Genomic DNA, 18,884 nt, shown 5'->3' on the forward strand with positions numbered 1-18,884 from the left:
TCCCGGATTGCCAGAAGTCCCTTTCCCTCCAGGAACAACAAAGCATTTTGCCTACTCCACCCACTTATCCCATTGGCTTTTTGATTCCCACCTTGGTTGGGGAATCTACAGGCACTGGAAGGTCTGAGGGTGGCCACCTACTACACTCCTCACTGTGTGAGTAGTTTCCTGTTGTCTTCTTCCTCCACCAGCCTCTGAGGTAATACAAAAGAGGCACTGATGTTCTTCCCTGTGCACTGTGGAGGGAAGTTTTGCAAGGGCCACTTCCTCCTAGAAAAGTCGAACCTTCAGCATCACCTTTTGTACTGTCCGGAGGATTCTCCAGAGCAGGCAGGTAAGTGGATGGTGCCTGGCCCGAGCCATTTTGCAGCTTGAGGTGAAGGACAAGATGGTGCCCTCTGCCCGTTCCTCTTACAGAAGCCAGCTGGACTGGCAGCTGAATCTTACCTCAACCCTGGGGATGGGATAGCGTCCTCCACCACCCCTGAGGCAGCGGGGTAGTTTAGGGGGCCCAGGACAGGGTGTGTGGCCTACACGGCCCTGTCCTCCAACAGCAAGAAGCAGCTGGGGAGTTCAGGAGGAACGGCCAGCAGGCTGCCACCACAGCCCCCAGCACCCAACGCCTGAGGCGATCCCCTCACTCCGCCTAATGGCAGGGCTGACCCTGACCCTGGCTGCCTTTCCACAAGAGCGGGGCTGAGGATGAGGAAAATAATAATGCAGTAAGATATTAGGTCCAATGGATTAATATAAACAACTTCGTATTCAAGAGTACTAAGGTTGTAAACGTACTCCCTCTGCACCTCCAAGTGCAATTGTCGAAAAGCACAGAAGATGGAAGTTGAGCTGCTACGTCATTTTGATGGAGTGATCATTCCTGGACATTGCAAAGATTCCTCTGTGTTGCACGTTGCTAAGTGTTAGACATTCCACAGAACAGGCTTCATTTTGCAATGCAGGCTGTCTACATATTCAGTAGGGTATTAAGTCAGAAAGTAAGTGAATGAGGACAAAATTGTGTGAGCATAAGCAGTATGGTAGGGCAGAGGAGGAAGGCAGCTACCCACTGGGCTCTCCATCACGGCTGCCGCTGGTCTTTCTGGGCTCAGAAGCAACAGAGTTGAGTCTGAGGCAGGACACGGAGATAACCAGTAGGAGCTGGCAGAGATGACGTGCGCTGCCTGAAATATGCCTGCAGAGCTGACAGCAGCAGATTCCCCAAGCAGGCCTTTTTCTCCGGTGTTCTCTGCTTGACTCCCTCCATCTGGACACCCCCAGCAGGGGTTTCTTCACATTCAGCCCTACAGTCTGGAATATAAGGTCTACTCCGCTTGGCCTCAGGGCTTGTGTTATTGCGTGGAATTGATCTGGATGACTGAAGTGTAGATTTTAAAAGAACCAGGCAATCATTGTGTAACACTGACTGATAACCCTCTCAACATCAGGGTTCAAGATGCTGCAATTTTCAATTCTCTTAAATGCTCTCAGGAATTGTGAGGACTCAAAATGATCTTCCTTAACACAGTCAAAAATAGATTTGATCCATTTAAGATTTGTATTTATCGCCTTGATTTTAATGATGTTATTCATGTATCTGTTTTGGCTTCATATTCCACACAGGTCTAGAGCAAGACCTCCAGGATGGGAGAAGTGTTCACATGGGATGAGGATTTGGATGACCTCCTAGCAAACTATAGCGATGATTACTTCACCCTCGACCCTAGCAGTGTTGGATCACCACCCTGCAGAAGTGGGAGTGTGACAACTGGGTTCAAGTATGCCGTGGCATTCATCTATGGCCTTGTATGCCTTGTGAGCCTGCTGGGCAACTCCCTGGTGGTGCTGGTGGTCACCTACAACAAGGCGAACCGCTCCGTTACTGACGTCTACCTTCTGAACTTAGCCATTGCCGATCTCCTCTTTGCACTCAGCTTGCCAATGTGGGCTGTTTACCGAGCTCGTGAGTGGATCTTTGGCACTGCCATGTGCAAAATCATCTCAGGCCTGAAGGAAGTCAACTTCTACAGCGGCATCCTCCTGTTGGCCTTTATCAGCATTGATCGCTACCTGGCCATAGTTTACGCTACTCGGGCAGCCACTCAGAAGAGGCACTGGGTCAAATTTGTCTGCGTTGGCATCTGGCTGTTCTCCTTCCTCCTTGCCTTCCCTGTGATCTACTTCCGTGAGGCTTTCCAGGATCCCAGTTCCTTTCGAATGTTTTGTTATGAGAATATTGGAGGAAACAAAACGTCTGACAGGAGAGTGGCGTTGAGAATCCTGCCACAAATGTTTGGCTTCATTGTCCCATTGATCATCATGCTCTTTTGCTATGGTGTGACAGTGCACCGGCTCTTCCAGACCAACAACAGCCAAAAAAAGAAGGCCATGAAAGTAATCATGGCCGTGGTGCTGGTCTTCCTGGTCTGCTGGCTGCCCTACCATATCTCTCTGCTTGCTGATACCTTGCTGAGGATTGGCATTATTGGGGAAACCTGTGGCCGCCGAGTTGCCATTGACGGAGCCCTTTCAGGTACGGAGATTCTGGGATTTGTTCACAGCTGCATAAACCCCATCATATATGCCTTCATAGGGCAGAAGTTCCGGAACAGCTTCCTGAAGATCTTGGTCACACGACATATCATCAGCAAAGAAATCCTGATTCGGTATAGGAAGGGGTCCGCCTCATCTACCTCTGGCAACACCTCAACAACCCTTTAATTGCCATACTGGAAGAAGGGAAGACACAATCACTACAGGGATGGTCTAGCTATTCTTACATTGAAGGTCACAGTGGGCTACAAGATTCAGACTAAGGTGATAACATTAAGACGCTTCAAATCCTGTAGCTGCCTACTGTAGCGATAAGATTCCCGCCTGCTTCTCACAAAAGCAAATATGCTTGTCCTCCGCACAGAAGGCTTTCTCCATCCAAATGATTTGAACAAGTTCATGTCAAGTACTGTACATCAAGAAATATTATTGCCAAACAACAGACCTGTATTTTCAACCAAAAAGACTGCCAATTTATGTCTAGCACAGAAAGAATATAGAGGTTTTTTTATGAATAACCAAAGGATGTCCTGTCCTTCTACATCCTTTCTATCTGAAGTAGAATCTCGTGACAGAAGTTTGGGTGGAGGTAGCTATTTTCATTTGAGCTTAACTAAAAAAAATGCAGTAAAGAAGGAGCTAGTAAGTGTAATGATTCCCTCTTTACTCTTTTTCTTAAATTTTAAATGCATCTGTCTTTGGTATATTTTAAACTGAAAATGTTTGTATATCATGATGAAAATGTGATTTTGCTGTAAGGTATGCTTCCATGTGCAAAGAGAAAACTCTCTGGAAAAGACCCTGATGCTGGGAAAGATTGAAGGCAAAAGGAGAAGGGGACGGCAGAGGATGAGATGGCTAGATAGCATCACTGATGCAATGAATATGGACTTGAGCACGCTCCAGGAGAGAGCACAGGACAGGAAGGCCTGGTGTGCTATGGTCCATGGGGTCACGAAGAGTCGGACACGACTGAACGACTGAACAACAACAATGCTTCCATGGCCATTAGCTGAGGGGCTCATCCAGCACATTTGATTCTCACAATTTGTATATGTCAAAACAGGTTCTGCCTGGGCTGGTGGTTTTCTACACATCCACTGGTGAGACAGTGACAATTGAGGACCCACTGTGATCTCTAAATCTCAACAGCTTTGGATGCCACACGTCTCAGGGAGAAAATACCTGTTTTTTCCACAGGGTCACTGACCATGTTGTAGGTAGTTTTACCAAACGGGAAGGCCTGGCAGTTGCTATGTAGACATGTGTTCTCTCAGAGGTACTAAATGAGGTGATTTCTCTTAAGATGTTTGCTTAATAAACACTTCTGCATTTTCTATTGTGTATCTCTTCTGTTCTCTATATGTAGAACAGGGCTGCTCAGAATGTACATCAGGAATGTATGCTGGTGATCTACAGGGGTTATTTGCAGTAGAATGTCAGGAGTTTCTGACTCCTAAGGATTTAACAAGAGCAACAAGTTTAGTCTCTCTGAATTAGGCTGCACTCCCCTAATGAAGAAAACTTGGGTGGAAAATGTGGCATGTATCTTTGGGTGCTTTCCAGAGCTGGCCCCAGACATTTTGCTGCCTGAGGTAAAGGACAAGACGGTGCCTCTCCCCACTTCATGTTCAAAAGTCAACCGGATTGGCAGTGGCATTTTACTTCAACACTGGCAATAGGGCAAAATGTTCTGTTACACGTGAGGCCAGCAGGCTAGTTTAGAGGCCTCAGGACAAGCTGTGTGGCACAAACAGAACTGTGCTCTAATACCTTGCTGCCACTTCCCACCCCTCAGCATATGCCATCTGAGGTGGCTGTCTCGCTCTGCCTAACGGTACAGCCAATGGATCATTCAAATCCATTGCTGCAGGATCTGAATAACTTCTCAGGGAGCTATGTAAATAGTTGCAAGATGAAGCAGAATGCCCCCATGAGATGGGAGCACCGTCTGACTAGCTTGTTTCTCTTCTCTGAACAGGTGTGTCTCTGACTGACCAGGAGAGTTAACAGTGGCTGTTTGGACAGACCCCACTCAGCAACAGGTGTATGAATTCCAGTTAAGTTTTGTGGGCTTCAGGAATTAGTTTATATGAGCTGTGGTCCCTGAAACACCCGTCAAGCCAATTACCACAAAATGGCACCACAAAATATATATTTATTGCAATGATAAAACAAGCAAAACACAGTATTACGAACAATGCAATTAGAAGCATAATAGAAATATTGGCTAGTATATTCCTTAGTAAAATTAAAGTTTTATTCCTGTCAACCAACAAAGCAGTCATCATTAAGTTTTTATAGTTACCTATCTAGCAGGCATGTATGGCGGGCTTCTTGTTCTCCCAGGATCTCCCTCCCAAATAGATCAAGCCCTTGCTTTATATAACCCCTATGTGGATGACCTCATTCTAAGGGCTTCTTCACATGGAGCTTTTATCCTGCTATTGAGATTGCTCCCTCACAGATTTTTGTGGGTCCTTTAAATGACTTCATCAACCTCCAGGGCGTTTCCTGCACTAAGTGACCTATATTTCATTTTTTAAAAGATCGGAGATAATGAGCTATCAAATTACCACACTTGAGTTCCCTCATGAAAAAGAGGTGCTAGACCACAGCACCATCTAGCAGCTGTATAAGAAAACATGTGGAAGACTCAGGTAACGGGCGGGACAGGGCCCATCATGATCCTGCATTTAAAACGGAAGCGAAAAGTCCCATTTTAAATGTGGGATTTTAGGCTGGTGTAGAGATCCTCTAAGTTTCAGACCTGGTGATACCACTACCCCTAGTTCAACCATCTAACCCTAATAGGGTTGTTTCCCAGTGCAACCAGGTTTACCATTAACTTCAGAAGCTCCTTATTGAAGATATCTCTCCTAAGCCAGGCAGCTTTTTGTTTGGGTGGGGGAGGTTCACCAAAACCTCTTGTGGCAATCTTCTTTGCCTCATTTCCAAGAATACTTTCTAGTACTCACCATTATCTCACAACACACAGAGAACTAATCACACCTACACACCTTGACTTTTTGGACTTAGTCATAGCTTCTACTCATGACTTCAGGAGGGCGTCTCCCCAATGAAGCCAGGCTCACGGCTTACTTCAGAAGCAGCCTTGCAAAGGTCCATCTCTTCACAAGGTAATGAGCTGTTTACTTCCAAGAATACATTTTTGCCCTTTAAGCTAGCATATAGCATGCATAGCTAATCACTCTATACTTATAGTCAGCATACACAGATTATTATAAATAGCAATACAATGAATTATTATCAACAATACATGTTACATTCATACTTCGTGATACCCAGAGCAATACTGGTGAGTAGCTGAAAGGTCAAGATGACTCCTCACTGAGTGAGGTAAGTGGCTGCAGACCCAAAGTGAATGCCAATGGAGCAACACATGTAAGTATCTGCAGGATCAGAAAGACTGGCTATGTAGTGATGTAAACCATCAGTAAGTAGTTGTAGGGTCAGGATGATTTGGTACTGAGTTTGTTGTAGAAGTGGGTCTTTTCTTATCCACTCATTCTATTTGTCCACTGCTGTCCATACTAGAAGGTCTCTCCTACAAATCCCAGCAGCTGGTCATCTGCTTCAGTTCCTTGGCCTTCTAGTGAGCTAGCTGGTGTCTTTCTCTTCCTACTACCCCTTTCTGTACCTTCTGTTCTGTTTTTGTTGTTTCCTTCCAGCCTGTCCTCTTGAGTCTGTTTAGTCCTGCTTTGTCTCTCTTCTCTCCCACCTGTGCTTCTAGCATTCAGGCTTTTATCCTTTGCTTCTGCTATGCCTCTTCTTTCTTTCTCCTTTCTCAGAATCCTCAAGCCATTTAAAGAGCCCTTGTCCTGATTCCTCTCAATTCTGTTCAACTAGCCCAAACTGTTGTAGGTTCTTGTTGCTTGGCGGTCAGCGAAACAACTGGGGGAGTGCATTCTTTCATAAACACACATGAACTAATGATGACCCCCAAACAGCTCCTCACAGATGGTTATTACTGTATAGGGAAAACGGCCTGAGTGAAGTGGCCCTCACAGCAGACAATATTTCTCCACTGTAAAGATTCCCAAACTTTTTTTTATTGGGGCATGAGTCTCCTCAGAACTCATTAGCTCGAGTGTGTGTCTATGAAAGAAAGAGGATATAGACACACCTTTCTTCTGTCTAGGAATGCAAGAGTATTGGGAATTTATTGAGCTGGATCCAGATTTAGTCAGGCTAAGAGTTAATTAGACTTAGTTTAGTCATGACTAACTTAAGAACCATTGATTTCAATCGGTCTGCTCTAAGCATGACTAAAACTGGACCAGCCCATTATTTATTTTGTTTTATAATCGCCCATCTGGCCAGTCACCCAGCCATTCTGGGCGATGTACAACAACAAAACAGTTAAAACAATAAAATTCTACATTAAAAACATCATAAAAAATACCCTAACCCACCCCAAATGCCTTCCTGAACAACCAAGTTTTCAATGTGTGGCAAAAGCTCATTTAAGAGGGGGCATGGTGGAGTTCCCTAGGGAGGGAGTTCCACAGAGTTGGGGCCACCACAGAGAAGACCCTCTCCCTCATCCTCACCAGCCTAGCTGTCCTGGCTGATGGGGCAGAGAGAAGGCCATCCAAGGCTGATCTTGTTGAGCGGCCTGTCTGGTGTTGCTGGAGGCGCATTAAGGTTACTTTATCAAGCCACCATCATGGCTCTAAGGTTAAAATGGGACTTAGAGAAAGAACATCAGGTGAAATGTGGGAATCTATTTGGAATAATTTGAATGGATGTATGTTTTAAATGGAAATTAATCTTCTGATTCAAAGGTATATGCCTCTTTTAAGATTATCAGTGAGAATAGTAAAAATACTTGTTGCAAGCACAGGAAGGAAAGAACAGATTGTGAATACTGTTGGTAGAATTGTTCTGCGGCAAAGAGTTTGTGGCAGGATATGTTTAATATTAGCCATATTTTTCAAAATACTATTTGTTTACGTTCTGGTTATTAACTTATCAGAAAGATGCAGTCCCAAAGAACAATGAAAAAATACCCTTTTAGATTATATTAGCAAGAAAGGAAATGGCTCAATTAAAGGAGCTGTATGTTAAATTGTTGAATTTAGCAACCATAAGCTAAATGGGTTCTTTGGGTAAAGCAGAGAAGATATAGAATATATCAGTTTGAACAGGAATGGAAGCTGTTGAGGACATTTTGGAATGATAAGCAAGGCATAAGAGGTAATACCCCTTTTTTCCTTCATTGCAGTTTCTCATTGTCTTAGGCTGCATGGTTACCTGGGAGTAAGTCCTATTGAACTCAATGGGGCTTACTTCTGAGTACAGATGTCTAGGATAGCACTGTTAGGTTTTTAAAGTTTAGATGTTTTATTGCCTTTGGGCGCAATTCTACTGGATTGCTGCCCACGAGAAAGAAGCCTCCGATTTCTGAGGCTTCTGAGAGGAGGGAGGAGTGATGGAGGTGAGTTTTGCCTCTCTGTCCTCCTTTACAGTGTTTTCCATTAGACAGGGTTGCCTAGTGCTGTTGCACTGCTGTGGGTGGGGCTTGAGAGGCGTTAGGATCCAGTGGATCCTTGGCTTCTCTTTTCCCTTTCCTGCCTACCAGCACATCCCCTCCCTCTCCATCCTGTCCCGGAGGTTGGAGCTCTGACCTCAAGTGAGGAAATGTCAAGGAGCCCTCTGTTGTGGGCGAAAGGGGCTGAGGAGGAAGAGATCTGCAGCATTCTATGGCATCCCAGACATTGTCAAGGGGCCATAGGATTGCTTGGTTAAGGTGTTTGATAGGTTTCAATGTTTTACTGTTTCTAACAGGCATTAGCACTTTAAATGTTTATAGGATAGCAATATTTTAATGTTTGTGGTGATTTGTTTCATCAAGTAATCTGCTTCTGACTTCTTTGTTAATGTGAAGTCATTGGCAAGGTCTTAACATTTTAATGTTTAAGAATTTTTGTGAGATGGAACTTGAATGGCTTGTGTACAGAATTTATGTATAGAAAGGAAGCTATGTTTTTCTTTTCTGTTTTCTCAAACTGTGATACAAAAATTACTTAAGAAAATTAAAATGGGTTTGCTTCTGCTGCCCTGATGCTAAAAACATTTACTTGGGAGTAAGCACCATTTCATGGTAAAAGAGATAATATATTTTCAAAATAAAAACAAACTGAACAGCAGCAGAGTCAATGCTAGCTTCTAAAAATATTGTTGGCTTGAGCCTGTTTCATTTTTATTCCACTGAATTTGGCAAGACTGACTTCTGAGTAAAAATGCACAAGATCAGGCTGGAACAGGAGGAAGAAAACAGGGCATGGGAGGAATGAGGAAGACAATGTTAAACCAGAATGGAAGAGAATGAAGACAAGATTGTGGGACCAATAAGCAAGGCAAATTATGACAGGAAGGGGCAGTAGAGATAAAAGAGAAAAAAATGTTCACAGAAATGAGAGGAACAGAACATCAAGGCTGCAGCCCTCTGCACGCTATCTGAGGCATTGCTAGTCATTTAAAACAGCAGTGCAAACCCACAGGCCCTGGGTGAAATCCGGCCTGCCTGGGGTCTCTATGCAGCACTTCGGGGTTGCCTAGATGGCCACGACCCTTTCCCCAGCTCCACCTTTCTTCCAACCACCAATTATTTAGTAGTTTCCCAGTTTTTGCACAGCCCCCCGCGCCCCCCCCCCCCAATTCTAAAAGGTTGAAATGCTTCTCCTAAGGCTTAGTTACTGGAAGCAAGAACTTTAGGCCAAAATATGCTGGCATTTTAGGTCTCGTCCTTTTGCCTTCAGCTCTGACCTCTTTTTGCCTTAGGCCTGTCCACCGCTGGAAGGTGGCCCCTGGGGACTTATCTGAAATGGAATTCGCCCCTCAGGCTGAAAGAGGTTCAGCAGCACTGCTATAAAAGATGTGGGGCTCAGGCTCATAGGACATAAATCTGCATAAACTTTGCATGCACTAATTTATATATATACATATACATTTAGGAATTATTATTAGGACTGATTTAAATTTCACAGAATGCAAAGCCAGGCAATTAATTTTCTGTCCAATTAACCCCAAATTAAAGACATTATTCAATTGATCCGCATGGCACTTCCGGATTATACCAAATCAGTAGCTGCTCTTCAGCTGCAATTAATTTGCAATGGCTGTGAATGGGTGTAAGAAATGCATAAAAGAGAACGATTGGTAACTTTTTTCATGCACTCTTTCTACCTACTCCGCCTCCTCCAAAAATGGCAACTTTTGCACCAAGGTGGACTTTCAAAAAGTGTCAGAGAGCACCAATCCAAAAGGAAGCCAAGGTGGGGGTGTCACTCCCAAGTAATTTCCCAATTTCCAGCTACACCCCACTCCAACATTTAATCAGTTGCCTACATTACCTCCATTAATTGAATTTGAAATAAAGTGGCACACAATTCTATGGCGGAGGGTTCAGAATGCTGGCTGGCGGGAAGGCTAGAGTGTGGGGCAGAGGAGGTAGAGGAAAGGGGGCAAGGAAGAAAATTAGGTAGGATAAAGAAGGAAGAGGCAGGATAGGGGATGGGGATCAGAGGGAGGGGAAGGATGGAACAAGGCCTGGGCAGTGTGGAAGAGATGGAGGGAGCTTGGAAAGAGAAAGGGAAGAGGATGGGGAGACAGGAGTGGTAGAAGGATGTCTCTCTCCCTTTCTGTACTCTGCAGTTACCAGAGCTGGGTTAGGTCCTTAAATGCATGGTAACTATGTCGAAGCACTATGATGGTTAGAGCAGGGCAGGAAGGCACCTGTCCATTGGGTTCTCCGCCATTGCTGCTGCTAGATTTGGATCTTTCTGGGCTCAGTGGCAGCAGAGCTGAGTCTCTCTCTCCATGGAGACAGGACACAGAGATAACCAGTGGGAACTGGCAGAGATGAGGTACACTGTATATTTTTGTCTGTAAAGTAAAGGGGAAAATGTTAAATGTACTGCCCCCGTCAACAATTATATTTAAATTAATTGTAATTATCTGTCATTGTAAATACTTTATTTTGAAGGGCCACACTGTTTGGCATCACGTTTTGTGTTGTTATGGGGAACTGAATTCGATGATTGCCTGGTTCTTTTAAGCTCTGCACTTCAATCATTGTGTAACACTGACTGATAATCCTCCCAACTTCAGGATGCAAGATGCTGCAATTTTGATGTCTCTTAAACATGTGTAAGGACTCAAAATGGTCTCCCTAACACAGTCAAAAATAGATTTGATCCATTTAAGATTTGTATTTATCGCCTTGATTTTAATGATGTTATTCATGTATCTGTTTTGGCTTCATATTCCACACAGGTCTAGAGCAAGACCTCCAGGATGGGAGATGTGTTCACATGGGATGAGGATTTGGATGACCTCCTAGCAAACTATAGCGATGATTACTTCACCCTCGACCCTAGCAGTGTTGGATCACCACCCTGCAGAAGTGGGAGTGTGACAACTGGGTTCAAGTATGCCGTGGCATTCATCTATGGCCTTGTATGCCTTGTGAGCCTGCTGGGCAACTCCCTGGTGGTGCTGGTGGTCACCTACAACAAGGCGAACCGCTCCGTTACTGACGTCTACCTTCTGAACTTAGCCATTGCCGATCTCCTCTTTGCACTCAGCTTGCCAATGTGGGCTGTTTACCGAGCTCGTGAGTGGATCTTTGGCACTGCCATGTGCAAAATCATCTCAGGCCTGAAGGAAGTCAACTTCTACAGCGGCATCCTCCTGTTGGCCTTTATCAGCATTGATCGTTACCTGGCCATAGTTTACGCTACTCGGGCAGCCACTCAGAAGAGGCACTGGGTCAAATTTGTCTGCGTTGGCATCTGGCTGTTCTCCTTCCTCCTTGCCTTCCCTGTGATCTACTTCCGTGAAGCTTTCCAGGATCCCAGTTCCTTTCGAATGTTTTGTTATGAGAATATTGGAGGAAACAAAACGTCTGACAGGAGAGTGGCGTTGAGAATCCTGCCACAAATGTTTGGCTTCATTGTCCCATTGATCATCATGCTCTTTTGCTATGGTGTGACAGTGCACCGGCTCTTCCAGACCAACAACAGCCAAGAAAAGAAGGCCATGAAAGTAATCTTGACCGTGGTGCTGGTCTTCCTGGTCTGTTGGCTGCCCTACTATATCTCCCTGCTTGCTGATACCTTGCTGAGGATTGGCATTATTGGGGACACCTGTGGCCACCGTGCTGCCATTGACAGAGCCCTTTCAGGTACGGAGATTCTGGGATTTGCTCACAGCTGCATAAACCCCATCATATATGCCTTCATAGGGCAGATGTTCCGGAACAACTTCCTGAAGATCTTGGTCACACGACGTATCATCAGCAAAGAAATCCTGATTCAGTATAGGAAGGGGTCCTCCTTCTCATCTACCTCTGGCAACACCTTGACAGCCCTTTAATTGCCATACTGGAGGAAGGGAAGACACAATCACTACAGGGATGGTCTAGCTATTTTTACACTGAAGGTTGCAGTGGGCTACAAGATTCAGATTAAGGTGATAACATTGAGATACTTCAGATCCTGTAGCTGTGAATTGTAGCAGTAGGAAGATTCCCGCCTGCTTCTCACAAAAGCAAATATGCTTGTCCTCCGCACAGAAGGCTTTCTCCATCCAAATGATCTGAACAAGTTCATGTCAAGTACTGTACATCAAGTAACATTATTGCCAAACAACACGAGACCTGTATTTTCAAATAAAATATAGAGTGTCTTATGAATGATACCCAAAGGATGTCTTGTCCTTCTACATCCTTTCTATCTAAAGTAGAATCTCGTGACAGAAGTTTGGGTGGAGGTAGCTATTTTCATTTGAGCTTAACTAAAAAAAATGCAGTAAAGAAGGAGCTAGTAAGTGTAATGATTCCCTCTTTATTCTTTTTCTTAAATTTTAAATGCATCTGTCTTTAGTATATTTTAAACTGAAAACGTTTGTATATCATGATGAAAATGTGATTTTGCTGTAAGGTATGCTTCCATGGCCATTAGCTGAGGGGCTCATCCAGCACATTTGATTCTCACAATTTGTATATGTCAAAACAGGTTCTGCCTGGGCTGGTTGTTTTCCACACATCCACTGGTGAGACAGTGACAATTGAGGACCCACTGTGATCTCTAAATCTGCACAGCTTTGGATGTCACACGTCTCAGGGAGAAAGTACCTGTTTATTCCACAGGGTCACTGACCATGTTGTAGGAAGCTGTGCCAAATTGGAAGGCCTGGCAGTTGCTATGTAGACATGTGTTCTCTCAGAGGTACTAAATGAGGTGATTTCTCTTAAGATGTTTGCTTAATAAACACTTCTGCATTTTCTGTTGTGTATCTCTTCTGTTCTCTATATGTAGAACAGGGCTGCTCAGAATGTACATCAGGAATGTACACTGGTGATCTACAGGGGTTATTTGCAGTAGAATGTCAGGAGTTTCTGACTCCTAAGGATTTAACAAGAGCAACAAGTTTAGTCTCTCTGAATTAGGCTGCACTCCCCTAATGAAGAAAACTTGGGTGGAAAATGTGGCATGTATCTTTGGGTGCTTTCTAGAGCTGGCCCAAGACATTTTGCTGCCTGAGGTAAAGGACAAGACGGTGCCTCTCCCCACTTCATGTTCAAAAGTCGACCAGATTGGCAGTGGCATTTTACTTCAACACTGGCAATAGGGCAAAATGTTCTGTTACACGTGAGGCCAGCAGGCTAGTTTAGAGGCCTCAGGACAAACTGTGTGGCACAAACAGAACTGTGCCCTAATACCTTGCTGCCACTTCCCACCCCTCAGCATATGCCATCTGAGGTGGCTGTCTCGCTCTGCCTAATGGTAGGTCCGGGTGTGGTGATCAGAACTGTACACAGTATTCCAAGTGTGGTCACACCATAGATTTGTATAAGGGCAGTATGATACTGGCAGTTTTATTCTCAGTTCCTTTCCTAATTATGCCTAACATAGAATTTGGCTTTTTTGCAGCAGCTGCACATCAGGTTGACAGTAGGAGCAGCCAGTCACAAACACCCGTTTCACAGTAAGGCAAACTGGTGAGACTAAAATACAAGTAACTTTCCCAAGAACCTGAATATGAGGCAGAGGGGGGGGTCTGAGGCCCAAAACTCAAATGACTCCTTTCTCTCTCTTGTTCAGGATCATCCCCCCCTTCTTTTCTTACCCTACATCCCCAGATACAAGGTCCACTCAGTTCAGTCACTCATTTCTCTCTCTCTTTCAGGATCACCCCCAAACACTCTCTCTCTCTCTCTCTCTCTCTCACACACACACACACACCTTTTTTTTTAGAAAGATAAGAGCTGAAATGGGAAGGGAAGGAATACAGGAACTGAGAAGGCTGGGAGTGGGGACAAAGAACAAGGCAAGGAAACTAAAGTACTTTTTAAATGTTTTTGTTTTTTTAAAATAAAGAATCTAGTAGAAAATAAAGGATGGGAAGATTAATAGGAATCATTAAACTGAGAAGAGCTGGGTAGGATGGAAGAAGAAAGGCAACTGACGCTGCAGGAGAACACATGCACCACACAGATCTAGCTAGCCAACTCTCTCTCTAACCAACTCTCTCATAGTGAAATGAAGGCAGAGTGATCTGCTGTTGTATACAGCATTTCCCCACCGTCACTGACTGGAGACTGCTGGGTTAAGTTCAGCCCTAATCTGGCAACTAGAGTTGCCATTCACCAAGGCTCGCCATTTCCCCCCTCCCTCCTCCTCCTCTCCCCTTCCCCGTGCCAACCTCCTCCTTGCCCCCTCCCTGATCTTTTGCAAGTTCATACATTTTAGAGACAGGTTGTCTGGGCTTCAAGAATGGCTTCAGAATAGCTCCAAATCTCCGAAGTGCACCGAGGCACTGTGGGGGTGATCCACTTTGCTTCGGGCCACTTCGGGGCTATTCTGACCCACTTTGGAGCTCAACAAAGCATCCCCAAAGCACCCCGATTCAATTTGGGATTCAGACCAAAGCGGTGCACAGCACTAGTAAACAGTGGGTCATTATGAAATGCAAAATGTTCAGTCTGTGACCATTCTCTTTATGGAAAACTGAAATGCATACATAGAATTGGCGCAGATTGCACAAAAATGTGTTAAGTTAACCTTTTGGCTTAATCTAGTGCTGTTTTTAGCTATAAATGCTCAGAAGTAAGAATAGCAAGCTCCCGAGAGAGAGAGAGAGAGAGAGAGAGAGTAACCACAAGGCAGGGCTATACTGTTATACTTTAAAAGTGACTTTGTTTTTGTTTGGTGAGCCTCACCAAGTCCCACATCCCTGCAGCAGCTAAAAATTGCCCCAAAGGCATGATGATGATTGATACTTGTACTAGCTTCCCAGACCTCTTTCATCACCTTTCCGTTTTGAAATCAAGGAACTCCTCCCTCTGCTGGGAAGCTGTAGGAAGAGCAGCAAGACATTCTGTTGGAACATTTCCTGCATGCAGCTCAGGCAGCTGTGATGGCAACAGATTGTGTTGTGCCGTCTTTCCATTGCCTGCTCTTTTCCTGGCAGTGCTTCTAGCTCTCATGTTGCTTCATAGCCATATTCTGAGAAGTGGGAAGCAGTTCTGGAGAATAACTGTAGCAGTTGGGTGTCTGGGCAGCAAAGGGAACTAACTCAAACTTGGAAAAGGTGTGTTCAGTTACACAGCTTGTCTCATGTTCTCTGTGCTGGCAAAGAATACATAAAGAATAATGTATGTAACAGCTCTAGTGTAAAATGAATAGGTTTTGAGCTGAACAGAACTCTTCAGGATGGGCACTCAGAGAAAAATATAGCAAACATATCATGCACACTTGTATAAACAATGTGCTTCATCACGTCAGAATTTTAGAGCAGGCAGGGGACCATTTTGTCTTTCAACTTTGAATATCTTTTTAGACACTGCCAGTTAGCCAAGACTTTCTGCTGCCAGAGGCAAAAGACTGAGCTGCTCATGACTGAGGAACGCCAACATGAATGCTGAAATCCCGCAAAACACCAGTTCTGAGATTGCCCCAGCTATCTCAGGAAAGGAGACTGTTGAGCAGCAGGGTAGATGCTAAACCAACACTCTCCATGCACTCAAACTGAGCAGACTGCAATAGGGAGTATCTAGTTCAGTACTCTTCAACCTGGTGGCCTCCAGATGTTTTGGATGACAACTCCGAGCATTCCCGACCATTGTCTAGGCTGGTTGGGGCTGATGGGAAATGAGATCCTAAACATTTGGAGGGTACTAGGTTGGGAAAAGCTCTTCTGGGCAGCCAGAACTCGTGCTGCGGGTCTATGCAAGAGGAAGGTTCCCCAAGCGGAGAAGCAAGAAGTTGGCAAAAGCTCACTCACATTATGTAAGTCAGGGCAGCTGTAGATGCAAACCTGTCAGGGTTGCCCCTGAGCGCAGCGATTGGCAGAGTAGCTCGGAGTCTGAAGAGGAACCGCAAAATGTGGGGGAGGAAATTTCCCAGGCCTGGACAGAGATGAATAGGCCTACTCCTCAAGCTTCAAAGGCACAGCTGGATGGAGGGGGCCCCTCTTCTCCCATCCCTGTGAGAGATAGTGAACAGGGAGAAGGGGGCCTGGCAGAGCCTGAATTCTTAGACACTAGATGCAGAGACAAGAGAGAAATGGCAGGGGCAGAGCTTAGGCGATCTGCCCAATTGGCCCGGAGGGAATAGCTGTGCTTAGAGTCCTCAGGAAATAGAGGCAGATCCCTCCACCCCTTAAGTTAGGACAACAAGCTCGCCTGTTCCTCAGACGGTGGGCAACTTTAATAGTTTTCCTTTGAACTCCCTGAAGGTATTTCTTTGTAGACTGTGGGTCACTGACACTTAGCATCTGAATGACCCGTTGAATCAAGTGGATTAAAAGCCTTGGAACTGAAGTCTCTTGTCTGTGTTTTGTTTTGGCTTTTGAAGTTTTGCAGCAGGGGCAATGGGAAACGTGACAAAACCCAGCCAGCACCTCCGTGTGAGCCTGGCCAGGCTGCAACTACATGCTCCCCAGGTGATTGAGTGGGGTGCAGGTGCAGATGATAATGGAGCTGGCTCTTGATGCCCAATGTTTCTTATGACATGGACAGCCCACAATGCAGGGTGCTTCCAGACAATCATGCTATTAGCCTGCATCATTCATGGAATTTTATGAGGGGCCCAGATGAAGGCATCTTCCAGTTGTGTAACCCCCCCCACACACACATTTTCCTGCTGCTTCTTCCTTCTTTTTTCTTGCCACAAAAGAATCCGTTAAGGAGGAAAAGACAGAACAGTTGCACAATGCCTTTTGAGAAGTAATGCTATGTGCTGGCCTTGAGAGCACGTACTGTTTCCCCAACCATCTTCCATTCCAAGACGCCTGGCTGGGACTCGTCTGTAGCACAATGACAGAGCGCCTGCTTTGCATGCAGAAGGTCCCAGGTTCAGTTCCTGGAATCTCCAGGCAGGGCTAGCAAAGGATCCTGCTGGAAACCCTGGAGAGCCACTGCCAGTCAGAGTCAACAGTACTGGGCTAGACCAACCAATGGCCTGACTCAGGCCAAGCCAGCTTCCTATGCTCCAGTGCCCAACTCCCTGCTAGTCATACCTCTGCCTCCAGAATAGACATGCTGTTTTGCTAATCGCCTCCAGCTCCATGACAGTGCCTAACTTCTCCATTTCAGTATGCCTCCTTCCAGCTGCTGATGTATGGACCTCTCCCACAGTCCCCGGGTTCTACCATAGTTTCTCCCTAAATCTCTACACATAGTTTTCTCATCTTTCCACCTGGAGTGGGTAAGACTCAGGCCTAGAGGCCCTAGCGTATATATTGACATATGAAAGGAATGGGCCACACCTAATAGAATTCATTGGCCCTGTTCAGACTCACATTGGGGAAGGGTGGTTAGGCTAACCATGGTGTGTGGTGGTTACCGCTAACCACTGCGAGTGCTACTGCCACATGTGCAGGTAACCATGTTCCACAACATGGTTAGACTAACCATTCTCTAACCACCCCCCTCCTGCAGGAACCTGCAGTTCTCTGGATGGGCAGCCATTCATCCCAGTGGCCTTTGTGCTGTCGGCCATTTTGGTGTTCAGCAGCTACTCCTTCTTTGGCTGCTCAGGCCGTGGAGCTCTATGGCAGCTGTCAATTAACTATGGAGGCTGTTCAGACATCATGCTAAGCCATGGTAGAGCCTACTAACTATCTTGCAGAAAGTGGTTAGTGAAAGTCGGTAGTCTGTGGTTAATGAACCACCATGGTTGGGACAGACACCTGTTCAGACCTCATGCTAAACCAACATGGTTAGCTCAAAACTCCTTATTTTTATTATTAAAAACTCCTTATTATTGAACAGGGCCATTAATTCATTAGTGGTCAAGCACTTCCTGTGTGGTCACCTTTTTGCATGTTCTCTGGCTGTACCAGCTCTACTGGAAGATACAACCAAGGGGCACATACTTCAGTAGAAGGAGTGTGGAGGCATAGAGGCAAGCTTTTCTGGGGGGTCAAACCTCCCTAGCCAAGCCTCCCAGGATTCAAATATCATAAAAATGGGAAAGCACAGAGAGCCTGCAAGCATGGGTGCCAGGTTCATATGGGTCGAAGAGTTGACATTCTCAGCAAACTGAGACATAAAGATACAGTTCCAAACTCTCCATGCTTATACCCTGAGAGCCACTGCTTTATATAGTGCATGTCAACGCACATGGCTTTCAATGCTCATGTCTCCTGGGTGTCTCTTTCTGGTCTAAGCCTCTGTCTTGTGGCTGTCACTTTCTGCTTAAACAGAGAACAGTGCCTCCTCCTAGGAGCAAAGTGTCTTAGGAACATAAGAAGAGCCTGGCTGGATCAAATCAGAGACCAATCTAGTCCAGCATTCTCTTACCCACAATGGCCAAGCAAGGGGAAGCCCACAAGCGGGACATGCCCTGTCCCATTGTTGCTCCCCAGAGACAGGTACTCAGGGCCCTGCTGCCTCTGATCTGGAGGTAGCATGTAGCCATCATGGCCAGTAGCCTCTGAGAGCCTTCTCCTTGATGAATTTGTCGATTCCCCTTTTATGCCCCTTCTGTTGACTTAAAAGTGGGTGGGAAAATCCTGATTAAAGTGTTTGCATTTTCAGTGTGACACAGCATTAATGGAAATGTTTCATCCTTCAAATACAGAAATGGGGCTGTTTTTCTCCAGACAGCCACTTTTGCAGGACATTTTATTGGCACCCAGTTTGCTGGAGCCTTTAGCTTCCCGGTATGTTATCCTTTTTTCATTTTCCCAGTCTTGGTATGTAATTGATGTAGAAAATGATACTAATCCTAGTCTGCTACAGGCTCCGCTTGAACTAATCGCTCACACTGAGGACTATCCTACAGTTGATTGAGCTGATC

General features: G+C 45.3%; 2 protein-coding genes across 5 annotated transcripts; both read left to right on the forward strand.

The window, feature by feature from the left end:
• Positions 1–235: 235 nt before the first annotated feature.
• LOC146358250 (C-X-C chemokine receptor type 1-like) lies at positions 236–3,887 on the forward strand. The gene is made up of 2 exons (XM_084829456.1): positions 236–334; positions 1,621–3,887. Exon 2 carries the CDS (start codon positions 1,642–1,644, stop codon positions 2,716–2,718), a length of 1,077 nt encoding a protein of 358 aa, XP_084685582.1. The 5' UTR covers positions 236–334; positions 1,621–1,641; the 3' UTR covers positions 2,719–3,887.
• Positions 3,888–5,507: 1,620 nt separating this feature from the next.
• Positions 5,508–12,863, forward strand: LOC146358251 (C-X-C chemokine receptor type 1-like). 4 transcript variants are annotated; one of them, XM_084806224.1, is made up of 2 exons: positions 5,508–5,690; positions 10,852–12,863. In XM_084806224.1, exon 2 carries the CDS (start codon positions 10,873–10,875, stop codon positions 11,950–11,952), a length of 1,080 nt encoding a protein of 359 aa, XP_084662350.1. In that variant the 5' UTR covers positions 5,508–5,690; positions 10,852–10,872; the 3' UTR covers positions 11,953–12,863. The 4 variants fall into 4 exon arrangements, with proteins under 4 accessions (XP_084662350.1, XP_084662375.1, XP_084662359.1 ...); XM_084806249.1 differs by having other exon boundaries at positions 5,680–5,869; XM_084806233.1 differs by lacking the exon at positions 5,508–5,690 and adding an exon at positions 5,702–5,910.
• Positions 12,864–18,884: the final 6,021 nt, after the last annotated feature.

Source organism: Heloderma suspectum, chromosome 1 (assembly GCF_057233095.1).
Source record: "Heloderma suspectum isolate Gila_16-S chromosome 1, 16-S_ref, whole genome shotgun sequence".
In the NCBI taxonomy this organism is placed as follows: Eukaryota; Metazoa; Chordata; class Lepidosauria; order Squamata; family Helodermatidae; genus Heloderma; species Heloderma suspectum.